This window comes from Nerophis ophidion, linkage group LG13, assembly GCF_033978795.1.
Source record: "Nerophis ophidion isolate RoL-2023_Sa linkage group LG13, RoL_Noph_v1.0, whole genome shotgun sequence".
Lineage (NCBI taxonomy): Eukaryota > Metazoa > Chordata > Actinopteri > Syngnathiformes > Syngnathidae > Nerophis > Nerophis ophidion.
Genome location: NC_084623.1, coordinates 51,995,593 through 52,023,365, shown reverse-complemented (window position 1 = coordinate 52,023,365; position 27,773 = coordinate 51,995,593). Strand labels below are relative to the sequence as shown.

At 39.9% G+C, this 27,773-nt stretch overlaps 1 protein-coding gene across 3 annotated transcripts in view; it reads left to right on the top strand.

The window, feature by feature from the left end:
- The window catches only part of cluha (clustered mitochondria (cluA/CLU1) homolog a), a 56,680-nt gene that overhangs the window by 11,597 nt on the left and 17,310 nt on the right, over window positions 1-27,773 (top strand). For 2 of the 3 annotated variants that reach the window (XM_061919178.1, XM_061919180.1), the window contains exons 2-19: window positions 2,118-2,311; window positions 2,392-2,563; window positions 4,450-4,593; window positions 5,779-5,906; window positions 7,165-7,319; window positions 9,772-9,897; window positions 10,024-10,171; window positions 12,158-12,250; window positions 12,345-12,779; window positions 16,223-16,482; window positions 16,557-16,924; window positions 19,897-19,998; window positions 21,463-21,563; window positions 21,649-21,801; window positions 24,269-24,331; window positions 24,413-24,657; window positions 24,722-24,806; window positions 24,886-25,039. In XM_061919178.1, coding sequence (XP_061775162.1) covers window positions 2,118-2,311; window positions 2,392-2,563; window positions 4,450-4,593; window positions 5,779-5,906; window positions 7,165-7,319; window positions 9,772-9,897; window positions 10,024-10,171; window positions 12,158-12,250; window positions 12,345-12,779; window positions 16,223-16,482; window positions 16,557-16,924; window positions 19,897-19,998; window positions 21,463-21,563; window positions 21,649-21,801; window positions 24,269-24,331; window positions 24,413-24,657; window positions 24,722-24,806; window positions 24,886-25,039 — 3,126 coding nt within the window. The remainder of the gene's footprint in view (window positions 1-2,117; window positions 2,312-2,391; window positions 2,564-4,449; window positions 4,594-5,778; window positions 5,907-7,164; window positions 7,320-9,771; window positions 9,898-10,023; window positions 10,172-12,157; window positions 12,251-12,344; window positions 12,780-16,222; window positions 16,483-16,556; window positions 16,925-19,896; window positions 19,999-21,462; window positions 21,564-21,648; window positions 21,802-24,268; window positions 24,332-24,412; window positions 24,658-24,721; window positions 24,807-24,885; window positions 25,040-27,773) is intronic. The other variant, XM_061919179.1, reaches the window with a different exon arrangement.

Sequence of the window (27,773 nt, the reverse complement as noted above, 5' to 3'; positions counted from 1 at the left end):
TGATTAGTAATCAGTCCACGGTGTAGTCAGCCACCCATCCAAGGTCACCTGGGATAGGCTCTGTCACGCCAAATTTCTTCCCCCCTAAACCCCCCCCCCCCATTTACTTCCGGGGTCATTATTCCACTTATGTCATCCCATAGCTTGTTTGTAAATTGTTTTTTAAATTTTTTTATAATATAGCGTGAACAAAACGTCTTTATTTTTATAACATAGCGTTATATTTTTGTAATATAGCGTTAACAAAACGTCTGTATTAATCATGACCCCGGAAGTAAATGGGGGGGGGGGGGGGTTTGTAGGGAGAAGAAATTTGGCGTGACAGCTCCAGCCCCTGTTCTAGCCACCTGTGTAACCAAGTGTTAGAGTTGCTAAGAGACACTTTTAAACCATTCGTGAATGTTTTATAAGATCATGAGTGAGTGAGTCTGTGTACTTTGTTTGTGGCTGCTTGGCAAGACACCAGCCAGTCATGTGGCCTAAATAGTCTGGAGTTTGCAGTGTGACACAATTTATAAAACACCCTTTCTACACCAACTTTAATACACTAAATAAAAGTTGCATTCCACTGGTTATTCACACACACACCAGGAATTTTAGATGTTGCTGTGGCCCAAATTCAACCAATCACAATAAATAATGCACGGCCTTGCAACTTTGTCCAATCCCTGCAATTTCCTTGCACAATGTGGCCTGTCCTGTCCTTTTTGGTGAATTGAATTTGTCTTTGCTCAAACACACAGGTCAACTGTCTAATCCAGACTTATGTGCTACTTTTGTACAGACAAACCAGCAACTAAAAAGTGGAACAATATCATAACTCTCAATTTGCTTTAATGTCACCCACTACTCTCCTCCTTACTCGGAGCTCAAACTATCTTCTGTTTTCCATCTACTGTACTAAGCTTTCCGGGTAATGTGGTATACAAACATTTAGCAACACACGTGCTTATTTACAGTCATTGATGTTGATGTGTAATGATAATCACATTTGTTTTTATTTAACAATTAAAATGAAAGCTGTAGATCACTCAATAGCATTATTCGGTAAAACGTTTTTTTTCCTAAGGCTGTTACTTTTTTGTAATAATGAGTAATCTAATGACTTATGTACTTTACAACAAGGTTAACGATACGTTTGATGTATTGTAGCACGCTACTTTTGATGCTGACAAGACTGCTTGAGAATCCCAGTAAGTTTACCTCGGGAAAATACCGTAATTTCCGGTGGTTTGGCTTCAAGTGGGAATACGTCGAACTATTTGTCAAGTGTGGGGCAAAAGCGTTGCTACAAAAAGTACCGTTACTGCTTATATGTTGCATCATTTGAAAAGTCACCTGCTAGAAAATGAAGAGTGCTTACTCCACATGTCAACATCTCCGTTCGGTGCCACACCAACAAAATGCCGGGGCAACCATTTCCACATCAGCACCATATGGAAAAGAATAGTCAACAACAGGAGGACATAACGTCCACAGGAACCTACCACATAGCGAAGAAAATACACTATTTGATTTCCTTATTATGCAGCTCATTTTTATTTGACACCTATTGAAATATCTTGTGTGACATCATGCACAAAAGTGCACTTTATTTGTTTTAAACTATTGTAATGGCGTTCTGTACAAAAAGTTCACTTTAATTTAGTGTTGTTTTAATATGTCATCTTAGTGACATCATGCACAAAAGTGCACTCATAGGTTGTTTTAAAATGTTTTTGACAATTTTGCACTTTCTGTTTTGAAATGACATGTATGTGTGTGCCACTGCTTAACAACTGTTTAATAAATACAGTTTTGGTCAATTGACTTAGTTGTGATTTCCCTCTCTGCATCAAAGTTTAAAAGGAGCATATATTAATGCAGGATGAAGAAGAATGTTTTAATATACACACATAGAATCATCATACTGCTGTGATTATATACATCAAGTGTTCATTCAAGGATAAGGCAAAATATCGAGATATATATTGTGTATCGTGACATGGCCTAAAAATATTTAGATATTAATAAAAGGCCATATCACCCAGCCCTACCTGAAAGGGATTGCTTGTTATTTGTAAACATGTTTTGACAAGACCTCCTCAAACTGACAGCGTTGTTTTGTGCCCGTGCAGGACACAGTGCAGACACAGCCATGGTGAATGGCGGCGGCACACACGAGCACACAGAAGAAGCCGAGTCAAAGCTGGACGGGCACAGCGAGGCTAACTGTGGCGATGAGTCTAACGAACAGGAAGTGATCGTGATCCAGGACACCGGCTTCACTGTGAAGATCCAGTCTCCTGGAGCCGAGCCCTTCGACCTCCAGGTAGCGAAGAAACCGATGGATGTTATCCTTGCTCTAGTTTCTTATCTCCTCCCCCTGGTCCTCTCCTCTGCCACGATCAGGTGTCTCCCCAGGAGATGGTGCAGGAGATCCATCAGGTGTTGATAGACCGGGAAGACACCTGCCACCGCACCTGCTTCTCACTGCAGCTGGACGGGAACGTGCTGGCCAACTTTGCTGAGCTCAAGTCCATCGAAGGCCTGCAGGAAGGATCACTGCTCAAAGTGGTGGAAGGTTAGATCTTTCTGCATCTATTCAGGTGTTGCATGTTGGAACAAGTCATTGCCGTTACCCAGGAGATGACAAATCAACCCAAATGTTGATAGACTGGAAAAATCTCAGACATCCAATAGACTAAACAGACGCAGACTAACTACAGACCGAATTTAGTCATAAATTCATACATTATTCAACCAAGAAGTAGGGAATTTAATCTACATTTGAAACGCTCTCGATCATATGCTTTGGTGTAAATTTTGCTCGACAGTCACTTTTATACCTTGTTGTATTTGAGTCTGTCTGCAAGACTTTCATTGTTGGTTTTTCCCAGATTGCAAAGGAAATTAGGCCCCGACCTCGCCAAAAGTTTCGTTATGTATCTTTTGAAACTGTACACTGTTAAAATGTATGTTTTGAAGTTGTCACTGGTATTATTATTCCAGACACTGTTGTTAAAATATATGTTTTGAAGTTGTCACTGGTATTATTATTCCAGACACTGTTGAAAATAAATACAACTACCTGGTTACACCATTAGGTACACCTGCACTCTAGTTAATGGATTCAGACACTGTATATTTGTTTCCTCACAGCAGATAGCATATACTTAATGTCCAAATAAGTACGTCCATCTCGCTGTGACGTCACAACATAGCCAGACTGCAAAATCCCACAAACGAACGGGGTTTTGCACAGCAAAATGCATTAACCTTATGATTTGACGCCTTGGCATTGTTTAAAACGATTATCCAACATTAGGGTTGCAACTAACGATTATTTTGATATTAATCAACGATTATCTTAACGATTAGTCTACTAATCGGATAATAAAGCGCACACATATTTAATGGCTCTAATTTTTACATTGACTTCTAAATGCAGCTTAAGTTATTTTAGGCATGTGCTTACTAACGAGGACTAATTCATTCATTAATATGATTTATACTGTAACTGTGCTTCTCATTCAACTGGTACAAAAATTTGAATGAATATTAAAATGTGTACCGTTTAAAAGAAAGGAATGAAAAAGTGCTAAAAAAAAATCAATCAAACTTGTTTATGTATTTGAAAAAAGAGTTAAAATAGCCGCAATTACAAACACAAAATCTAACTTCCTCAAAAATAAAATAATTTTGTTATGTTTAAAAAGCTGCATATATGATTATTGATTAACTTTTGGCAGTTCTAGTACTCTAATAGACTCAATGTGGAGAATTCTGTTTAATTTTTTAAAAATTGTTTTTTTTAATAGATTTTATGTTTAATCTTTTGATACGTCTGCATTGTTGTCTGTGTTTTTTACGGCATTGCAAATTGACCCTGCTTTAAAATTTACTTGAATTGATGTAGACAAAGGTTGGCTGGCTGACTTTGGCTAAAATGATAGTTATTTTTCACACAACTTTGTTTCTCTCATGTTAGCTGGCAAGATAGAAGCTAACACTCTTACCGAGACTGTTTTGGCGTCTTCCCCTCCAAATGTCCGACATCATGTCTCAGCTTTAAATGCTGGCGTATCACAGATGTTCTGCCATAAAAACAAGGTCCGCCCTGCAAAATTAGCAAAGTATTCATGTTTTTAACACAAATAAGAGGAAGTATCCTCACACTTTACATGTCACTGACAATATTATAAGAGTTACTATTGTCGGCAAATATGATTGTCGGCGACAAATTTTATTGTCGACAATGTTGACTCATCGTTGCAGCTCTATCCAACAAGATCCTCTTTAAACACAAACAAGAAAGTAGTTCAATCGTTTCAACTTTGCAGAGTCAATAGATGACTGGACTGGGATGCATGCAACAGAAGAGGGTGTTTTGCCAAACTGTTTCCGTGTCATCTGGCAGAAGGACGTACCAATATTTACCTGAAAGTTCTTTTGTTGCCTATTATCCAGAGCCGTACACCGTACGTGAAGCCCGGATCCACGTACGTCACATCAGAGACCTATTGAAGAGTTTGGACCCCTCGGACGCCTACAACGGAGTGGACTGCAACTCTCTCTCCTTCCTCAGCGTCTTCACAGATGGCGACCTCGGAGGTAGCGTACTTTCATCAGCGTCCTGTGGTACAGTGGAATATCGAAAAATCCGAATAGTGAAGCAAATTTCTCAATAAGAAACAAGGTAAATATGAATAATGGGTTCCAGCCTCGACAAAAGTCCTTATTTTAATGGTTTGTACTCTTTGAACGTAATATAAAGTGCTATACAGTACTGTGTATCGAACACAAAACAAGGGAGTGATGGATCAACTTTCTCTTCATTAACAAGCCAAAACAACAACAAGCTGCTGTCTTCTGTATCGGCTCTGCCAACACTCGCACACACACAAAAGCCTCTTTTGATGCCCTCACAATCGATCAGAAATCACAAATGATTCCCTTTTTCTTTCCATGCTGGTCTATTGTCGATTTGGGACTTGTTTTGAGTTATCAAAATGCACAAGACTTGTTAGAAGAGGAAAAAACACACAAGTGACTGGTAGTGTCCTGGGCTGCAAGTGACGTGGAGGACTCCTGCTCCCCAAAAATACTGCGCTCTGCTTTTTGTCTGCAGGCGTGACACAAAATGAATGACTGAATGAAGCGTTAGTACACAGACATTGTTTGCACACAAAGGCATATTTGGCTCGATCCTAAAGTTTATAAAGCGAAAAGTTTGCAAATGAAGGGGTTTATACATTGAGGTTAAGCTGGTAAATGGGTTGTACTTGTATAGCGCTTTTCTACCCCTTTTTAAGGAGCCCAAAACGCTTTGACAGTATTTCCACATTCGCCCATTCACACACACACACTGACGGCGGGAGCTGACATGCACAGCCACTCTACCAACTTCGCCACACCGTCCACGGTTAAAGTTAAAGTACCAACGATTTACTCACACACACACTAGGTGTGGTGAAATTTGTCCTCTGCATTTGACCCATCCCCTTGATCACCCCCTGGGAGGTGAAGAGAGCAGTGAGCAGCAGGGGTGCCGCGCCCGGGAATCATTTTTGGTGATTTAACCCACATTTTCAACATTTGATGCTGAGTGCCAAGCAGGGAGATGATGGGTCCCATTTTTATAGTCTTTGGTATGACTCTGTTGGATTTGAACTCACAACCTACCGATTTTTGGGCGGACACTGTAATCACTAGGCCACTGAGTAGGTTCAACTGTATGCTGCAATGTTGTAAAATGTAAGATGGACCTGATTTTTTTTGTTGGCGCCTGGACTACAGATAGCGACAAGCGGAAGAAAAAGGGAAGCGAGCTGGATCAAATCGACTGCACCCCTCCAGAACACATCCTGCCTGGCGGTAAAGATCGCCCCCTGGTTCCCCTTCAGCCACAGAACAAGGAATGGAAGGTAAGACCTTGATTTCACAGTTTGGATTTATTTAAAGGGGAACATTATCACCAAACCTATGCAAGCGTCAATATATAGCTTGATGTTGCAGAAAAAAGACCATGTATTTTTTTTAGCCGATTTCCGAACTCTAAATGGGTGAATTTTGGCAAATTAAATGCCTTTCTGTTTATCGGTCTTTTAGCGATGACATCAGAACGTGACGTCACCGAGGTAACACACCCGCCATTTTCATTTTCACATTACAAACACCGGGTCTCAGCTCTGTTATTTTCAGTTTTTTCGACTATTTTTTGGAACCTTGGAGACATCATGCCTCGTGGGTGTGTTGTCGGAGGGTGTAACAACACTAACAGGGAGGGATTCAAGTTGCACCACTGGCAAGAAATCTGCCGCCAGACCCCCATTGAATGTACCAAAGTGCCTTCACATTTGACCGGCGATGCTAAGACAGACATGGCACAGAGATGTATGGATAACCTGCAGATGCATTTGCAACGATTAAGTCAACGAAATCACAAAGGTGAGTTTTGTTGATGTTGTTGACTTATGTGCTAATCAGACATTTTTGGTCACGGCATGACTGCCAGCTAATCGATGCTAACATGCTATTTACTCTAGCTGTATGTACATTTGAAACTAGATACCCACATTTAATGCGAAACAAACACTTACCAATCGACGGATTTAAGTTGCTCCATTGTCACAAGATGCGAAAGTCTTGATCGTTTGGTCCGCAAATTTACCGGCGATGCTAATAAGGCAGCCATGCTATGGGCCACTTCATTTAGGTACACCCACGCTATGATTGAATAGCGTCAATAGCTATTCACTCAATAACTTCCATTTCTTCTTCAATTTCGTTTTCGCTATCTGCCTCCATACTCCGACCATCTGTTTCAATACATGCGTAATCTGTTGAATTGCTTAAACCGCTGAAATCCGAGTCTGAATCCGAGCTAATGTCGCTATATCATGCTGTGGTAACTGCCATGTTGTTTGTATTGGCAGTCCTGTATGAAGTCACAGGGAAATGGATAGTGGTTTTGAAGATAGCGAAAATAAGGCACTTTACAGCTTTATTTAGGGATATTCCGGGACCGGTAAAATTTTGAAAAAAACTTTAAAACACAACAAGCCACTGGGAACTGATTTTTATTGTCTTTAACCCTTTTGAAATTGTGATAATGTTCCCCTTTAAGGGTACCAAAATAACAAAAAAAAAAACTGTATGTGGACCCATCATGTCTCTTGTCAGCCCATGCAGTGCCTGAAGGTCCTGACCATGAGCGGTTGGAACCCTCCTCCTGGTAATAGGAAGATGCATGGTGACCTCATGTACTTGTACATGGTGACAGTAGAGGAGCGCCATGTCAGCGTCACTGCCTCTACACGCGGCTTCTACCTCAACCAGTCAGTCAACTTTTCATACGTCAGTTGGGAATAAGTTCACTTCGTATGAGTGTCAACATAATCCTGACTATCTCTGTAATGCTTAGTGAGTGATTCTGTGCCATGTTTTTCCACTTTTAAAGGGTCCTCAGTAGTGCATTGAAAGGATGTGGCCTAAAATCTAGTACCAATATAATAGAAAATCAAGTTGCTTCTATATTGCAGCTATTAATTTATATACAGTATCTGCTTAATGACACCAAAAAACGTGATGTCGAGGGAGGAACCAGAGATCCCTTCCCCATCAAGAACTATGCTAATCAAACAGACTATGTAAGAGACAATGATGATTACTTTGGGGAAAATTATGATCAGAACTTTATATTTTGGAGCGAGAACACAGAGAATGAGCAATAAGTTTTACAATCTGAATACTTAACAACTGCAGCTTCGTTGAAACACTAGCATCCGCAGCATCGCTACGTGCTAAACATACAAACTAACCATAATAAAGCAAACACTTTCCGCTGTCGCTGGGATGCCAATCGACGGGACGCTTGCATAATTCTGTTTAGATGAAGATTCAATCACAATCCTCACAAAGGTTTAAAAAAAAGTTGCAGCAATTAGCTTCTTTTTTTGTCTTTTTCGCCATCTCGCGAGAGGTTAGTCGACCAGCCTGTCGGTCCATGGCCACATTTGTTTATTACCGGGTGAGAGACGCATGAATTACAAACTAGAATGTACTTTTTAGCAAGTTTGAGACAAAGCAGAAGCAACCGCTAGCTCTGTGTGTCAACAATGCACTGTCTGCGTTAGCGCTTATTAACATAATTGCTCATATTTTGGTTATTTTCAGGTCACTACATGCAAATGGAGTATTGTTGATCGTTTCTGGGTGTTTTTAGAAAGTTTTATGGGGGGAATAGAGGAACTTTGATCTGTTGACTATTAATTTACGATTTCGAATGCATTAAAAAAGCCAAACTTATGTCTTTTTGTTTTACATAAGGATTGTGAATGATAAACAGCAGATCGTTTTCCAATGTTTTTCGTATTTTAAGTTGGACTGATCTGATGACGTGGTCAAGGTACAAAAGGGTCATTATCATCCGACCCTGAATCTATGGGAATTGCTGAATATTTTTTAAGCGGAATATTCAAAATGGCCGACTGAATTTGTGGCATTTTGTGATGTTTAGAGTGTTTTCAAATGTTTTGCGGATTGTAAATCCAATCGGATATGGTTTAACCGATACAATGAAACACAATTAAGCATTTCAAGTCAACTTGTTTTTCCATTATACTAATACTTTAATGCAGGAATTCAGATATACTTAAAGGTGCTTTAGTAGGGGCAAATACTTTTGGTAGTGGGTGTGTGGCCAGAGCAAGCTAAATATCTCATCATTTGCATAATCAGCAATTATGAATGTTTTCTTTAAAAAGGCAAAATAATGTTACACATACATTTAAAAACATGTTTATTTGTAATTACCAATATTTTTCTCCCACCTGTTGCTCTATTTTTTAACTTTAGCTGCCTATTGTAGAATGTGACACATGCCGTATACCCATATCCAAAAGCAGATCTACAAGCTGAACAGCCTCGCGCATGTTATAACAAGAGTAGAGGAAGTCTGAACTTAACTTAGTAACTTCAGGACAAGGATTGGATCTAATGGTTTAGGCGGCGCCTCGGTCTCCAGAAAATTGCATGCTAAATAGGCTGTATATCTATAAATCTGTTCCTGCAATATCATACTTCTAAAATTTGTTTTCATGAAAAACAACTTTTTATTTTATTTTGCAATGGTTATTAGGGCCCTCCCTTTCTTCCTATAGCTGTCTAAAATGATGAGAAATGACTAGAATTGAAGTTAAACAGTTTATTCTACATAAAGGAGTAAGTATAAGCCGTAGCAATATAGTCAGAGAAAACTGAGTTGTCTAAAGTTCAGTGAAATACCTAAAATGGTCATCCTCCCATGCTTTTGCCCAACTAGGTTATCTCGCCTTTGCGGGGATCGAAACTTCTACTTTCGTCTCTTTCCTGTTACCCTTTGTTCTGGAACGTAAATGAGATACAATGTGTGGGTGTTTGCCAGGGTAAGAAATGCAGGGTGCATAAAAGTTATGTGCTTAAACACATTGTACTACACATTGAATTAGATCTCATGTACAGTTCACTCTGTCCAAAGGTGGGAAGATATTCTTCTAACATGGCGATGCGCCACGATCAATTACACACAGAAGAGACCAAGAGTTTTGACTCAACGCTGGGTAGTGCTTTAAAATCCAGCACATTCTGCCGTCTAATTACCGGCACCCAAACTCAGTCATGTAATTTAGGTCAAATTGGATTACATTCGGAAGTGGAATGTAGGTCATCTGATGTGTGAAGTAGAACAGTTTTATTTGTTTTCCCCGCATGCCTAAATACATGTTTTTCCGGTTTATTTGTGTCCTTCAGGTCGACTACTTACACCTTCAATCCTAAACCTGCAAATCCGAGTTTCCTCTGCCATTCTCTGGTGGAATTGCTGAGCCAGATCAGCCCCGCCTTTAAAAAGAACTTCACGACCCTGCAAAAGAAAAGGTCAACCACACATCTACATTTGTTGCATCTTTTTGAACGTTTATGTATCAAATAGTTTTTGAGCATTATTTCATAATACAGGATGTGGTTACACAAGTGAAATATCCTTTCTGGTTTTGCTCACAGAGTCCAGAGGCACCCCTTTGAGCGAATAGCCACACCTTTCCAAGTGTACAGCTGGACGTCCCCGCTGGTAGACCACGCCATGGACTGCGTACGAGCAGAGGATGCCTACACCTCCCGATTGGGTTACGAGGAGCACATACCTGGACAGGTGGGATGCAGCTAGTGTCAGAAGTTATTGAATATGCGCCTGCACACACAAATTATATCCAATATCTAATCCAAGGTAATATAGACGACGTCCAATAAATGTCAATTTGGCTGACGAGGGATCTTCTAATGCTATCGTCATATGATAATGCATGTTGATGACATTCAAGCTGTGTTTTGCAGCTTTGACAATGACTAACGAACAACCGCAATGTAGCGTCCTTGCGACTGTTTTTTACTATTATCATTTTCACTAAAATACAAGGAATAGCTAAACATGCTATATTATGCACCAGGCCTATTCAACTGCAATTTTAAGAGCCCGAGGGCCGAACATCATAACTGAGCCTCCAGTTTTTTACCGTTAAAAACATAGTACCGTTTTTCCATTTGCAGTCATACATCGTAAAAAAAACAAAAAAAACAACCTTAGGGTTTTACGGTTAAAAAGACTGGCAGCTCGGTCAACAGAATTTTACTCTCTTTTTTTAATTTATTTATTTAATTTTTTTATTTTTTTATTCTTCTTCATCTTACAGTAATATGCTGTAAAAAAATACGACATTTTCATTTGTTTTTCAAATTTTCATTTTTACAGTGTACAATTTAATGGATAAGTTTATATGAAATCTGCAATCAAGCATATATTTAAATACTTATTTTTGTTTTGACAAAAAAATGTTTGTAAAGTAGGGCTGGGCGATATTTCGATACACACGATATTATCGCGGGTTTGTTTCTGTGCAATATAGAAAGTGACAATATCGTGATATTCGAGTATACGTTCTTACGCAGTTGCTTTTAGCTGCGGGCATTACATGACACGCTCTTCTCACTCTTTCCTGTCTCTCCTTTTCACAGACAAGCGCACTTTCTTACATACGTCACATACTTTCACGTCATACGTCACATACGGGGAGCAGAGAGGTAGCAGCATGGGTAACGTTAGCTGTGATGCTAGCGGAGCCATGCGAGTGGTAATACGAGAGAAAGAAGGTGCAAATGAAGGAAGAATTAATTCCCAAGAAAAACAGCATGGAGTCCATCGTCTGGCGGTGGTTTGTCTTCATGTGGGAATATGTTGAACAGACAACCGTAATTTGTTAAGTGTGGTACTGAAGCGTTGCTATAAAAAGTAGCATCACTGCTAATATGTAGCTTCATTTGAAAAGTCAACCGCTAGAGAATGAAGAGTGTTTGAAACTTCGCATGTCAACATCTCCATTCTGTGCCACGCGCCCACACCATCAAAATGCCGAGGCAAACATTTCCAGATCAACACCGTATGAAAAAAATAATCAACAACAGAATTTAAAAACATCCATAGTAACCTACCACATAGCAAAGGAGGAATACTATTTGATTTCCGATTATGCAGCTCATTTTTATTTGACACTTAAAATGTCTGACAGTCTTGCACTTTCTGTTTTGGAAATGACATGAACGTTTGTCCCTTTGCTTAATAACTGTTTAATAAATAGAGTTTTGGTCAATTGGGTTATTTGGTTTCCTTCTCTGCATGAAAGTTTAAATTGAGCATATGTTAATGCAGTATGAAGAAGAATGATTTAATGTAGACACATAGAACCATCATACTGCTGGGATTATATGCATCAAGTGTTCATTCAAGGCTAAGGCAAAATTTTGAGATATATATCGTGTATCGCACGATATGGCCTAAAAATATTGAGATATTAAAAAAAGGCCATATCGCCCAGCCCTATTGGAAAGTATGACAATATATTTGTTGCAATTTGATTACTATTCAAGTTTGAAAAGGTATTGAAATGTCATGCAGTACATATATTTTTTATCAAAATAGAGCAAACAAATTCATTTAGTAAGAAATATGAGATATATTATTTCCAGGCCACCATCACCGGCCACATAAATTGATTTGGCCTCCTGGTCTTGAGTTTGACAACCATGGTTTTTATCCTAGGTATTTATCCAATTGCTTCATTTCATTTTACTTGAACATTTTCAGACTAGAGATTGGAATGAAGAACTTCAGACAACAAGAGAGCTCCCTCGGAAGAACCTGCCCGAGCGCCTGCTGAGGGAACGGGCCATTTTTAAGGTACTGCTGCTCAGTTCTCTTTGAGAGCGTGAACTTCCTTCTTTGCTAGAAAGCTGTGTCTAGAAAGCACTTATTCTGAATCATAAACCCTTAGGTCCATAGTGACTTTGCAGCGGCGGCCACTCGCGGCGCCATGGCCGTGATTGACGGCAACGTCATGGCCATCAACCCCGGCGACGAGACACACATGCAGATGTTTATCTGGAACAACATCTTCTTCAGTCTGGGCTTCGACGTGCGGGACCATTATCGCGAGCTGGGTGGCGACGCGGCCGCCCACGCCGCCCCCACCAACGACTTGAACGGCGTGAGAGCGTACGGGGCGGTGGACGTGGAGGGACTCTACACCTTGGGGACGGTGGTGGTGGACTACAGAGGCTACCGTGTCACCGCCCAGTCCATCATTCCAGGCATCCTGGAGCGCGAGCAGGAGCAGAGCGTCATATACGGATCCATCGACTTTGGAAAGACGGTCGTGTCTCACGGCAAATATCTTGAACTCTTGGAGAAGACCAGCAGGCCGCTCAAAGTCAGTAACACAACTCAAGTATTTTCTACATGATTAAATGTGGTGTCAGCTACAGCTCACCTGAAGTTGAAGTATTGTGTAATTGCTGTTATAGACAATAACTTTGGAGTTTAATTCATACCTGCCAACCTTGAGACGTCCGAATTCGGGAGATGGGGTTTAAGGTATGCAGGTTCGGGGGGCTGTATATTGTAGCGTCCCGGAAAAGTTAGTGCTGCAAGTGATTCTGGGTATTCTGTTGTGTTTATGTTGGGTTACGGTGCGGATGTTCTCCCAAAATGTGTTTGTCATTCTTGTTTGGTGTGGGTTCACAGTGTGGCGCATATTTGTAACAGTGTTAAAGTTGTTTAAACGGCCACCCTCAGTGTGACCTGTATGGCTGTTGACCAAGTATGCTTGCATTCACTTTTGTGTGTGTGTGTCCCTCACATAAATTATGTGAATGCACCGACACGCTGTTTGTTTGGCAGAAAAGCGGACTTGACGACAGGTTGTAGAGCAGGGGTAGGGAACCTATGGCTCTAGAGCCAGATGCGGCTCTCAGATCAATCTTAGCTGACATTGCTTAACACGATAAGTAATTAATAATTCAGCTGGTAATCACAGTGTTAAAAATAACGTTCAAATTATAAAACATTTTCATGCATTTTAATCCAACCATCCGTTTTCTATCACACCTTTAGAATAACAATGTTATTAAAAATAAAAAGAGACTTATTATACTCTAAAATGTTGGTCTTACTTAAAAATGCACACATTTAGTTGTATTCAGTGTTAAAAAAATGTTATATGGCTCTCACGGAAATACATTTTGAAATACTTGGCTTTCTTGGCTCTCTCAGCCAAAAAGGTTCCCGACCCCTGTTGTAGAGGATGCTAAAGGCAGTGCTTTTAAGGCACGCCCCCAATATTGTTGTCCGGGTGGAAATCGGGAGAAATTTGGGAGAATGGTTGCCCCGGGAGATTTTCGGGAGGGGCACTGAAATTCGGGAGGGTTGACAAGTATGCTTTAATTTGCCGTCAATCAGTATCAGACGATATTCATCAAAAAGTTTGGTATCGCCATTACAGATTAATATCTTTTCAATGCTGATCTCCTCCGGCTGATTCTGTATGTAATTTTAGTCCCCCAGCTGACAAGCAGCAACAGCTAATTATGTCTTCATACAGTGTATAGCTGAACTAATAATAATCATCTCCATTAAAGCAAATAAACTGCATTTCTTAGCATGCTAACTACGATTATCACTGGAGGACAAGGACTCGGGATGGGTACCAAATGCGGTTTGTTTATGGTTTATAGTTTTTTTGTTTCGAACGTGAATACAGTTACATGATAGGTGACAATTTCCAGTTTCTACTATAACTGCTGGTGTGTCAGCATTGTCACAGTCAATACACAGTAAGAAAAGGGCGGATCCATTTATAAATAGGTGGTGTCGATACCAAGGGTAGTATCAGTATATAATAAATACTAGATATTAGATCAATATTTTTGTTTTTGTTCACAAAAAATTAAAAATACCCTGGACAAAGGACTTTAAGAGGAAAAACCAAAGGATTTAGATAAATAGTATACATTTTTTTGTTTAGTTATTGACTACTGCTGACTTTGTTTTGCTCAAAGTATGTAATAAAAGAGAATAAGCAAGTAGTTTCTATACTGTGGTGACATTGTTAAACTGTCAAAAGCACTCACCTTAGATTAGACCCGGGGGCCACATGCGGCCCGTTAAGATTTTCAATCTGGCCCGCCAGACATTCCCAAATATTTTTTCTTTTAGATCTTTAAGGTGGAAAGTGTAGCTGCCATTATGATGTGCAGTGATGTTTTCTAATGACCATAAGTCTTCAACTGTAAAAAGTATTTCAATGGTTGGAATCTGCGCTTTTGGATGGTCTAATTAGTTACTATGGTAATCTAATTAGCTACTATGGTCATCTAATTAGTTACTATGTTAATCTACGTCACAGCAACTCAGACGAGCCACCAAGCAGTGTGGGCAGGAAGCGTTTCCACAGACACGGTAGATTTTCACAACAAAGTACTAAAGCTTAGTGATATATCAGATACATCAGCTTTTAGGTGGGTTTATTTTGTACCCTTTGCGTTCATATTTCACTGTGTGTTGCATTTTTGTTGCGTTTCAATTGGTTGTAAAATATGTTGATCGAAATGGGGTGTGACCTTCATGTTTTGTCAATATTCAGTGTTTTATCCTTCATAGAAAAATGTAAAATTCCATTACGTTTTTTTAAGGCGGTCTGTCATAACGTTTTTAGCATTCAATCAGACAGTATTGTGAGGTTTTGTGTCAGTGTTCCTAAAAATAGATGCACCGGCCCCCAAAACACATTTTTTTCTCTAAATGTGGCCCTCGAGTCAAAATAATTGCCCAGGCCTGCCGTAAATAAATTGGAAAATGTGCAGTTGATACCTGTGATCGAATTCGTATCGGCAGCATGAAACCCTGGTCCGAACATCCCTAGTAGTACCGTATTTTTCGGATTATAAGTCGCACCGGCCGAAAATGCATAATAAAGAACGTAAAAAAAATACATACGTCGCACTGGAGTATAAATCGTATTTTTGGGGGAAATTTATTTGATAAAATCCAACACCAAGAATAGACATTTGAAAGGCAATTAAAAATAAATAAAGAATAGTGAATAACAGGCTGAATAAGTGTATGATGCATAAATAACCAACCGAGAAGGTGCCTGGTATGTTAACCTAACATATTATGGTAAGAGTCATTCAAATAACTATAACATATAAAACATGCTATACGTTTACCAAACAATCTGTCACTCCTAATCGATAAATCCCATGAAATGTTCTTCCTCGATGTCGCTTCTAAACAACTCTGCCAACTCCAAAGGTATGCGCCGCTTTCTCTTGTCCTTTTCTGCTGCATATTTCACTACGTCCATCTTTTAATCTGCAGTACATGTTCTCCTTTTCGGTGCCATTTTTGTTCAGCCCATCTCAGCTTTTATAAGTTACCGCCAACAATGAAATTATCCATTTTAATAGATACGGCAGTAGCATATATCATATAGCAGTTAGCATTCCATGACCCACAATGCACTTCTTCCATGACCCTCCCCCGCCAAATTCTTATTGGTTGATGTGTGTGTGACGATTGCTGATGTGTGTGTGACGTTTTCTTACATTTTTTCGTCTCTTCCGCGAATGAGATAAATAATGTTATTTCATATATTACCGTAATGTGTTAATAATTTCACACATAAGTCACTCCGGAGTATATGTCGCACCCCCCGCCAAACTATGAAAAAAAACTGCGACTTATAGTCAGAAAAATACAGGAACTAAAATGTCCCCAGTTTAAAGATACTGTAGAGACTATTAATGAGCCCCAACTGTTGTTTAAACAGATTATATAGTTTTTTTGTAAATGAGTCCCCTCTTCTCATCTTAGGTGCAGAGGCACAATGTACTCAACGAGAAGAACGATGCGGTGGAGCTGTGCTCGTCCGTCGAATGTAAGGGCATCATCGGAAATGATGGCCGTCACTATATTTTGGACCTTCTTCGCACCTTTCCACCTGACCTCAACTTCCTTCCTGTGGAGGGAGAGGAGTTGCCTCCCGAATGTCAGCGGCAGGGCTTCCCCCGTCAGCATCGCCACCGCTTGGCCTGTCTTCGCCAGGAACTAATCGAGGCCTTTGTCGAGCACAGGTCAGTGTTGTGTTATTCGGTAAAACACAACTTTGTGTGTGCTTGTGTAATAGGATTGTTCCCCTTCTTCTCAGATATCTCCTCTTCATGAAGATGGCCGCACTACAACTAATGCAGCAGAAAGCCAACAAAGACGCCAACAAGAACGAAATGCCCGCCATCACTCAGACCTCAGAAACCGAGACGGACGCCGACGCAAAACAAAGCACTCCCTCAGATTCTAGCGCCCAGGTCTCGACAGACTGCTCAGTCCAAACGGACAACGGCCTTGGTGCAACCGAAGGTGACGACAAACCCTTGAAGGCGGCCACCAACGGGCCCTTGGAGAACGGAGATTGCAAGAGCCCACTGGAGGGTAAGGAGCTTGAGGAAAGTATTCCTGGATTAGCTCAGGCCAAAGAGCTGGCGGAGACCTTAGTTGCCGACGACGGAGCTGGTATTGGTACGTCCAAAAATGCCCCGCGAGCGAGGCCGGGGCAGTGCAGGGACAGCTACTCTGGTGGACTGTTGCAGAGAGAAGTAATAATTCGGAATAAATCAAGATATACATTCAACTGGCGGTTAGTTCAAAACTCGGGAGTCATTTTTGCAGCAAATTCCTAAAATCACTAGAGGACCTTGGACCACTGTGAACACATTGACAGATCCTTTAATGCTAGCAAACATAGAACACTGGGATCCAAACTTGTGATTTACATAAATAACTGAGACGTTCCTCAAGACAACCCTTAAACCTCTTAAAGGCCTACTGAAATGATATTTTCTTATTTAAACGGGGATAGCAGGTCCATTCCATGTGTCATTGATTTATTGATACTTTTATTAGTAGATTGCACAGTTCAGTACATATTCCATACAATTGACCACTAAATGTTAACACCCGAATAAGTTTTTCAACTTGTATAAGTCGGGGTCCACGTTAATCAATTCATGGTACTTCATACTTGATTCATACTTGATCATTTCGCGATATTGCCATATTTTTGCTGAAAGGATTTATTAGAGAACATTGACGATAAAGTTCGCAACTTTTGGTCGCTAATAAAAAAGCCTTGCCTTTACTGGAAGATGTGCGCGTGACGTCACTGGTTGTAGGGCTCCTCACATCCTCACATTGTTTATAATGTGAGCCTCCAGCAGCAAGAGCTATTCGGACCGAGAAAGCGACAATTTCCCCATTAATTTGAGCGAGGATGAAAGATTCGTGGATGAGGAAATTTAAAAGTGACGGACTAGAAAAAAAAAAAAAGGCGATTGCATTGGGAGCGATTCAGATATTTTTAGACACATTTACTAGGATAATTTGGGGAAATCCCATATCTTTCTAATGTGTTGCTAGTGTTTTAGTGAGTTAAATAGTACCTGATATTTGGAGGGGTGTGTCCACGGGTGTCTTGGCGCCAGTCTCTGAGGGAATTAGTCACGGCAGCTGCAGCACGACAGAAGCTCCGCTGATCTTCGGTAAGAGGCGACTTATTTCCACAATTTTCTCACCAAAAACTGCCGGTCGACATGTAGTCGTGAGCCATGTTCGCTTGACCGCTCTGATCCATAGTAAAGCTTCACCTCCGGGAATTTTAAACAAGGAAACACCGTGTGTTTGTGAGGCTAAAGGCTAAAGCTTCCAACCTCCATCTTTGTACTTTGACTTCTCCGTTATGAATTGAGCAAATTGCAAAAGATTCAGCAACACAGATGTCCAGACTACCGTGTAATTGCACGATGAAAAGAGATGACTTTTATCCTCAAGTGGTGCTGCACTAATATGTCCCCTCCAACCCGAGACGTCAAACGCACGCGTTATCATTCTGCGACATTTTCAACAAGAAACTCCACGGGAAATTTAAAATTGTAATTCAGTAAACTAAACCGGCCGTATTGGCATGTGTTACAATGTTAATATTTCATCATTGATGTATAAACTATCAGACTGCATGGTCGGTAGTAGTGGGTTTCAGTAGGCCTTTAAGGCCCAAGCTGTTTGTTTATATGCTTTTTTTATTTCTCTCTGCTATTTGGGCTTATTGGACCCTAATTAGAAAAAAAAAAATCATCTTTAGATATGTTGTACTTAGTCCATAAGTAACAAACGTGTACTTCATGTTTAGTGACATACTAATTCTTATTTTTACACTTTTTTTTCCAAATTCCGTTGTATGTTATGCTCTTCTGACACCACCAGATGGCAGTATAAGTGTCCACATAAGTGGCCATAAGACCCCAATTCAGTAGTGTACACAATTTTGGAAATAGGAGCTAAAAGGTGTTGTCCACGCATGTGGCCACTAAACCTTGTTAAGTCCTCTCTCTTTTTTTTTTTTTTTCTTTTTTTTCGGATGTGATTTATGTAACCAAGGTGTTGCTGCATAGCTCGTTTACTTTATATGCAGTCAGTTGTCATGTGTTCAACTGCTTTAGTGGTGTTCCTCAAAGTTCCATTTTAGGTCTTCTCTTTTTCATCATTTGGGCTTTTTAACTGTTAATAATAATAATAATAATAATATTAATGAATTTGTAAAGCACTTTACATTTGTTAAAATCTCAAAGTGCTACAAAGTATAAAAATAAAAAGTTAGAATATATAATAAAAAATGTAAATATAAATGAAATCATGACACACACTAGATAAAACCTGTTATCCTGTGAGTTCAGTTAAAAAACTTGAGATAATCTCTTTTTTTTTAACAGCAGATTCTTAAAAACACCAGATTGCTGTCAGAGAGAGGATCTTTGACTAGCTTTTTTTGCAGAAGGTCCTTCAAAAACAATTGACTAAATAAATAGACCAAAATCAATGGTGTACTGTAGAAAACAGTGATTCTTTGCAATATACAAACTTAAGACCCAGGAAGAAGTCTGGTCCCCCTAGTCCTTAGCTTTATGATAATGTGGCTCCCAATTAATTTAAATATCCGTATCCTCAAGGCTTCACTCCACCTGGCTAGCCAGCCCTGCTCTGTCCTCCGCCTGCATGGTGGAACAGTGCTGACCCCGCCCGCCTCAGAGTTCCAGCTTGCTGAATGAAATAAACAAATAACCAGAATCATCAAAGTGTGTTTTGAGAATGACAAATAACTTGATTTGCTCGACCAAATATGATCTAACACTCACTGTGGGAAGATCCTGCTCTTTTATTTTTTTTGGTGGTGTTGTGTTTGACCGTGACTGTTAGCATGCATGTTGTGTGCACAATAATGATTGCCAAAAAGGGATTCCTTTTTGCTGAAGTTTTTTACTTTTTCCCATCTTTGGGTTTTGGAGTTTTTCCCCCATGCCCGGATGTAGGTTCAGATCAGGGTACGTCGTGGTTTGTGAAGCCCTTTATGGCACTCGTGATTGAGGGCTGTGCAAATGAAATTTGATTGATTGATGGTTGACAAAACCCCAAATGTAACGGCTGTCATTCCCAAACAGACCCCAAAAGCCGGGAAGTCGTCCTTAATGCCTGCAAGGCAGTTGGCTCCATCAGCAACACGTCTTTCGACATCCGATTCAACCCTGACATCTTTTCTCCGGGTAAAATGATTTTTTTTTTGTTTCAGAATCCAAACGGCTAAATGATATCATTGTCTAATTTGCATAATTTGCCATGGTCCATTCTATGGGACAAAAAGTGAGCAAAAAGATAGATGGATAGTACTTTATTGATTCCTTCAGGAGAGTTCCCTCAGGAAAATTTGAATTCCAGCAGCAGTGTACAGAATTGAGATCACATGTAAAAAGTAAATTATGTGGGTATAAATGGAAATTATATAGAAAATATAACAATCAGACTACAAAGCACTAGGGGTGTAACGGTACACAAACATTTCGGTTCGATACGTACCTCGGTTTAGAGGTCACGGTTCGGTTCATTTTCGGTACAGTAACAAAACAACAAAATATAAATTTTTGGGTTATTTATTTACCAAATTTGTAAACAATGGCTTTATCCTTCTAACATTGGGAACACTACAATAAATCTACCCATGTTAATCCACATTAAACTGCCTCAAGTTGTTGTTTTGATTAAATAAAATGACAAAACCTTTCTTCTACATATAAAAAGTGCAACATTATTCAAGTCAACTCATCATGCTTAATTTATTACAGCATTTGGGAAGCCTGTAGTTGACTTTTATTATACACACACAGCAAAATGAGCTAACCTAACGCTAAAAGCTAATTAGCCTTCACCTCAACCCAGAACTAAGAGCAGTTTAAGTTTCTAGAAGGTCAACGGGCGCTCGTAGTGATGTTTGTAATAGTTGTGACTGGGAAGTGTTTTTTATAATTTGGGGAGAGTACGCTGTCAGCTGCTCACCTGCTAAACACATATCTGCTCATCTCGACGCCAGAGCACTGACTCCATGCTTTCTGAATACGAACTGCTGATTGGCTGTTACATCGCTCTGAATACACACTGCTGATTGGCTTTGTATGTAACCAATCAGATAGTTGTGTGGGCGGGACAATGCTGACTGCTCACTGCTCAGACAGAGGGAGAAAGCAGAGCAGCTTGTTAAGACTTTAGATGACAAACTCGTTCGATACACCCTCGTACCAAACCGAAACCCCCGTACCGAAACAGTTCAATACAAATACACGTACCGTTACACCCCTACAAAACACTTAACACACTTCAAGCGTTGACCAGTGCGCAGCTACAAAAAGGTTGGGGACCACTGCTGTAAAGAGTTGTAACAACACACTACCTTCAGACAGTCACAGTATGTGTTATGAGCCATGGCGAAGAAATAAATATTCAGACTACAATGGGAGCTTTGACCCTGTGTGTTGTTTTGGGTAAAGACACATCTTTTTGATTGACTTGATCATAACTATCCAATTTGTCCCTTTTTTATGTATTTGCAATAACAGATATTTAATATTGAATTTGTTTCCACATGGAAGGCCGTGTTGCAGCAAATAGTCTTCAAACAGCCTGTCGTATATTTGCCTCAAAGTATCGACCGTGCTTGTTTTGTTTTTTTTCCCCAGGTGTACGATTCCCGGACGACAGCGCAGATGACATCCAGAAGCAAAAGCAGCTCCTTAAAGATTCCGCCGCCTTTCTCGTTTCCTGCCAGATCCCATCTTTGGTTAGTGAAATAGTCGTTGGAGCCCCGAAGTGGCCCCACACAGGTTGTGTGTGTCTGAGTTTGAAGCTATTTATCTCCTAACCAGGTTAAAGACTGTTTGGACCACAGCGCTCTGCCCATGGATGGAGCCACTCTGACCGAGGCCTTGCACCAGCGAGGCATCAACATTCGCTATTTGGGTAACGTCTTGGAGTTTGTGGATAAGACTCCTGCCAAAGATCAGTTGGAACACTTTTATGTGAGTGGGATTTTTGACAAATCAACCTGCTCTTAATAGTAGTATCTTTTAGGCCTGAGGTGTTCAAAGTGGGGTCCAGAGGTCATTCGTGGCACACAGCTAATTTTTTAATGGCCCACGGCACATTCTGAAAATTACCATTTTAAAGAAAGAAAAAAACATCGAAAAAGTTATTAGTCTTGACTCTATTAACAAAAAAGCTGCTATGCAGACAGTTTTTTAAATGTTCTTTATGAATCAAAAGTATGAATTATTGACCCATTCAAGACACAGATTACTTCACATCAAATATTCGACATTAAAATATTTTTGGGGGAAAATATTTAAGTGTGATTGTCATATGTAAACAAAGTTTGACAAAAGGGGGACAAAACGGACAAAAAAAATTATCAAAACTTAAATTGACCGATTTATTAGCATTATTTTATTTATTTATTTTTAAACAGGGACAGTGCATACTGATGAACACACACGTGTGAATATGCAAGACTGTCGTCAGTGGTTAATTTCCATCTTTTGTCCCTGCGCCAATTATTGCCAAACAGGACAAGGCAATATACAACAATAAAACAATCACAATCAAAAGTACAGTAATACTAAAAAAGCAAACAATAAACCAAATTACTAATGAAAGACCAGCAATTAAGTGATCATAGAAAGTTGGATTTAAGTGTAAGACTGTTCAAGTGCTAAAGATCTGGAATTAATCTGGAGATTTAAGTGTTGAAATAAAAAAAATAAAAAAGTAGGACTGTTTTGTTTTTACATTTTTGAGTGGGGGGGCTTTTGGATAACCAAGAATTTTAGTGGGATTTTTTGTTCAAAACAATACTGAATTCACAGTATCATGTTAGACCTGCTCGACATCCATCACACCCACTGGGTGTGAGTTCTCCTTGCCCACTGGGTGTTTTCCTTGCCCTTATGTGGGGTCTTCCGAGGATGTCGTAGTGGTTTGTGCAGCCCTTTGAGACACTTGTGATTTAGGGCTGTATAAATAAACATTTATTGATTGGTTGAATCAATGTCGTGAATTCATCCATCTATCCATCTTCTTTCGCTTATCCAAAGTCTGGTTGCGGGGCCAGCAGCCTAAGCAAAGAAGCCCAGACTTCTCTATCCCCAACTACTTTGTCCAACTCTTCCCGGGGGATCTTAAAGCGTTCTCAGACAAACTGGGAGACACAGTCTCTCCATTGTGTCCTGGATCTTCCCGGATGCCTCCTACCAGTCGGAGGTGCCCTAAACACCTTCATAGCGAGGCGGTCAGGGGGCATTATGACCAGATGCTCGAACCACCTCATCTGGTTCCTCTTAATGTTGTGAATTATTCACTTGTTTAAAGCTCCAATTACTTGACATCAAATATTTCACTTCCATCCATCCATCCATCATCTTCCGCTTATCCGAAATATTTCACTTGTGAAAATGAAAAATAAATTTGGAATATATCGTATATTTTGTATTTTTGCCATATAAAACAAGGTTTTACAAAAAGCACAACTAACTTTACATTGACCGATCTGAAGTTGTTCTTGAGAGGTGTGTGGGGTGTGTGTGTGTGTGTGTGTGTGTGTGTGTGTGTGTGTGTGCACAGTACAGGCCAAAAGTTTGGACACACCTTCTCACTCAATGCTTTTTCTTTATTTTCATGACTATTTACATTGTAGATTGTCACTGAAGGCATCAAAAAAAGGTGAAATAACTGAAAACATATTTTATATTCTAGTTTCTTCAAAATATCCACCCTTTGCTCTGATTACTGCTTTGCACACTCTTGGCATTCTCTCGATGGGCTTCAAGATGTAGTCACCTGAAATGGTTTTCCAACAGTCTTGAACCTTTTCAAGCTTATCGAAAGAATGCCAAGAGAGTGCAAAGCAGTAATCTGAGCTAAGGGTGGCTATTTTGAAGAAACTAGAATATAAAAAATGTTTTCAGTTATTTCACCTTTTTTTTGTTGAGTACATAACTCCACATGTGTTCATTCATAGTTTTGATGCCTTCAGTGACAATCTACAATATAAATAGTCATGAAAATAAAGAAAACGCTTTGACTGAGGTGTCTAAAATTTTGGCCTATACTGTATATATATATTTAACTTTTTTTTTTTTTTTTTTATGACAGACCCTGTAAGATTACAGGACCAAACTTAAAGGGAGCCCCAATGGTTAAAAAAGAATCAATATTTTGTATTGGTTTTGAAAATGAACTATCATAATGGCCCCCGCATGCTTTATTTTTTCATTTTGCGGCCCTTAATGGAAAAAGTTTAGACACTCCTGTTTTAGGTTAAAACGACAGCGTCATTATCCAAGTTATCCATAGTAGGATGCCAAAGATAAATGAATGTAGGCGCATCATTGCAGCAAAACCTTCAAAAGGGATGTTTATTATTGTTGGTATCTTACATTGACCGTAAGAAAGCGTATGTCCATTCTCACATTGTTTTTTTCCTGTCTTTAGAGAATAGGAATCATTGAGCTGATCACCAGATGTGCAAAACATATCTTCAAAACATACCTCCAGGTTGGTAGCATACGACATACATTTTATTCTATAGGATTTGTTCTATCAACTAACTTCACACGTTGTTTTTGCGTCATAAAGGGAGTGGAGCTGTCTGCCCTCTCCGCCGCCGTAAGCCATTTCTTAAACTGTTTCTTGAGCTCCTTCGCGGACGCCGTCGCTCACCTGCCGCCCGACGAGCTGGTGTCGCGCCGCAAAAACCGCAAGCGGCGCAATCGAGTGCCCGGCAGCGGAGACAACACAGCCTGGGCCAGCCTGACGCCCAGCGAACTGTGGAAGAACATTGCCTCCGAGGCTCAGAGCTACTATCACTTCACCGTCCAATGGTATTGAATGTTTTTAATATTAATCTGTTGCATGATTATCAATGACACTAGACACCCTCCACAGTGAAAGTGTGGACCAGGTGGTGGACAAATACGGTCTGCAGAAAATCACTCTGCTCAGAGAAATTTCAGTCAAAGCAGGCATCCAAGTAAGATCATTTTTCTAAATGACTATCTTTTTTTTTTTTTTACTGTATTGTCTCTAAAAAAAAAAATGTTGATCTCCAGATATTAATAAAGGAGTACAACTTTGACAGCCGCCACAAACCTACCTTCACAGAAGAAGACATTCTGAATATCTTCCCTGTTGTGAAGCACGTCAACCCAAAAGCCTCCGATGCCTTCCACTTCTTCCAGAGCGGCCAGGCCAAGGTGCAGCAAGGTGAGGCCTGCCAAGTTCACACATGCCGGGGTTATTCAACCGACAGCCTCGAGGCCAAATCCCACCTTGGAATGACATTGTACCAATCTTCTGAGATTTGTTCAAAACTGGGAGGACAAACATTTTTGCAGCAAATTCCTAAAAACACTCGAGTGCTCCTGTTGTAAAGAGTAACTTTAGACCAGTGTGAACACATAGGAAGTAGGGATGGCTACCATTTACCGTATTTTTTGGACCTTAAGTCGCAGTACTTTTCATAGTTTGGCGACTTATACTCAGGAGCGACTTATGTGTGAAATTATTAACATATTACCATAAAATATCAAATAATATTTAGCTCATTCACGTATGAGACTAGACGTATAAGATTTCATGGGATTTATCGATTGTGGGTATAGCATGTTCTATATGTTATAGTTATTTGAATGACTCTTACCATAATATATAGCGCTTTTTCTCTAGTGACTCAAAGCGCTTTACATAGTGAAACCCAATATCTAAGTTACATTCGAACCAGTGTGGGTGGCACTGGGAGAAGGTGGGTAAAGTGTCTTGGCCAAGGACACAACGGCAGTGACTAGGTTGGCAGAAGCGGGAATCGAACCTGCAACCCTCAAGTTGCTGGCGCGGCCACTCTACCAACCGAGCTAAACCGTTTGGTATGTTAGGTCAACATAGCAGGCACCTTCTCAGTTGGTTATTTATGCGTCATATAACGTACACTTATTCAGCCTGTTCACTATTCTTTATTTATTTTAAATTGCCTTTCAAATGTATATTCTTAGTGTTGGGTTTTATCAAATAAAATTCCCCAAAAAATGCGACTTATACTCCAGTGCGACCTGTACTCCGAAAAATACGGTACATTTAAACCGATACCTGGTGATATTAAACTTAGACAAGATGCTAGCACTCGACATTGCCCATTTTTGGCACTTTTGTATGTGTTGATAGATATTGCAAGTCAATGATGTTATGGCAGTAGTGTATAGTTTTTGTTGTTGTTGTTGCGCCCTAAAAAGTGTTAATACCGTACGTATTATACTTATTACAGACAACTTGTTTGATTGCAACGTGCATCTTAGTTGTAGTTTTCATTAATGGGTCTGTTTGCAACATTTACAGAGTTGTCTCGAGGGCGCTAACATCACATTTTATTTTAAGCGCCACGTCCTGCTCTTTTACGGCTTCTAGAACCTAATGACGTAACTACGTACGTAACACATGCATGCGCATTAGCTTTGGTTGCTGGCATGAAGTTGAAAAGTTAAAGTACCACTGATAGTCTCACACACACTAGGTGTGGGGAAATTACCCTTTGCATTTGACCTATCCCTTTGTTGCACCTCCTGGGAAGTGAGGGGAGCAGTGAGCAGCAGCAGTGGCCGGGCTCGGGAATCATATTGGTGATTCAGTGTTTCCCCCAGAAAATTTGTTCGTTAAGGTAGGTGTCTCTCAAGGGGGCGGGGGAGCATCACTTGGGACAGGCGGACGGACGGGGAAAAGGGTGGGTGGGTGGGTGTAAGGAACAGCGTAATTTGGCCAGATGCCACAATCACAGCTCCATCTCATCGCTGCCACCACAGCCTGGGGGGACAATAGACTACAGACTGTGGTGAAGTAGGGCGGCTTCGTCGCGTGAAGAAGCGTACAATTTTTTTGGTTGTGTTTTCCGCTCCGTATGCTGAATGCTAATATACGGTATATATATATATATATATATATATATATATATATATGCAGTATATCTCGATATTTTTTCCGTAAAGTAAAAACAAAACTCAAAACAGTCCTAGTTACCTGAGGTACTAAGTATGTAGTGAGTCATTATTTTGACTTAGCAATTTACTAAGTCAAAATAAGGACAAAATAATAACTTACTAAGTCAAATTAATGACTTGCTGTAAAAAAGAGTTTGAAAAAAGTTAAGTGGGGCCTTGTGCTGACATATGTTCAATTCATGTAGTTGATTTTTATTATGTAAATGTTATATTTTTATCAACATTTGATCGTAGGGACCCTGCCTTTTTAAAACTAGGCTGCTACATTACTAATGATTAATGTAAATATAACTTGAAAAATAGTATAATAGCAATAGGAGAGAATATTCATCCCTGAACACCATGGAGTTCATGTAGGCTTTATGATGCACTTACATTATTATATCAATTGTCAGAGACCGCTTCAGGAAACTTTTCATTTAACATAATGTCCTTTTTTGCTGCTTCACCACAGCAAAAGGTAAAGTGAAATAACTTAGTTGTTAACTGTAGGTCAATAATGCTTTTCCGTCCGTAATACACACCGCACAGTGAGCTAATGTTACGCTAAAAGTTAATTAGCCTTCATCTCAAAGACTGCGAACGAGCTTATTTTTCTAGAACGTTAACCGGTAGGACCGGCGGGATTTGGCCTGTGCCAAAACTGTAACACATTGGTACCCATCCCTAATTGCAGTCATTTTAAACTATTGACAAATGATATTTTAACAAAACTAAATTGACAAACTGTTTGTTCTTACAAGCATATAGTTACCGAACTGTGGAAACCATAATTGACTGCTGACTTTGCACAACTAGGCCAGTCCACCACTCTGCGATTAGGGATCCTGCTGCTCAAACCTCAAACTCTTGATTTTATAACACAAAACTTAGTCACCGTTATCTGAAACTTGACTTCCAGTCGTGCATATGTACAACAATACTTTCCTGTTCCACCGAAAAAAAGTTTCCTA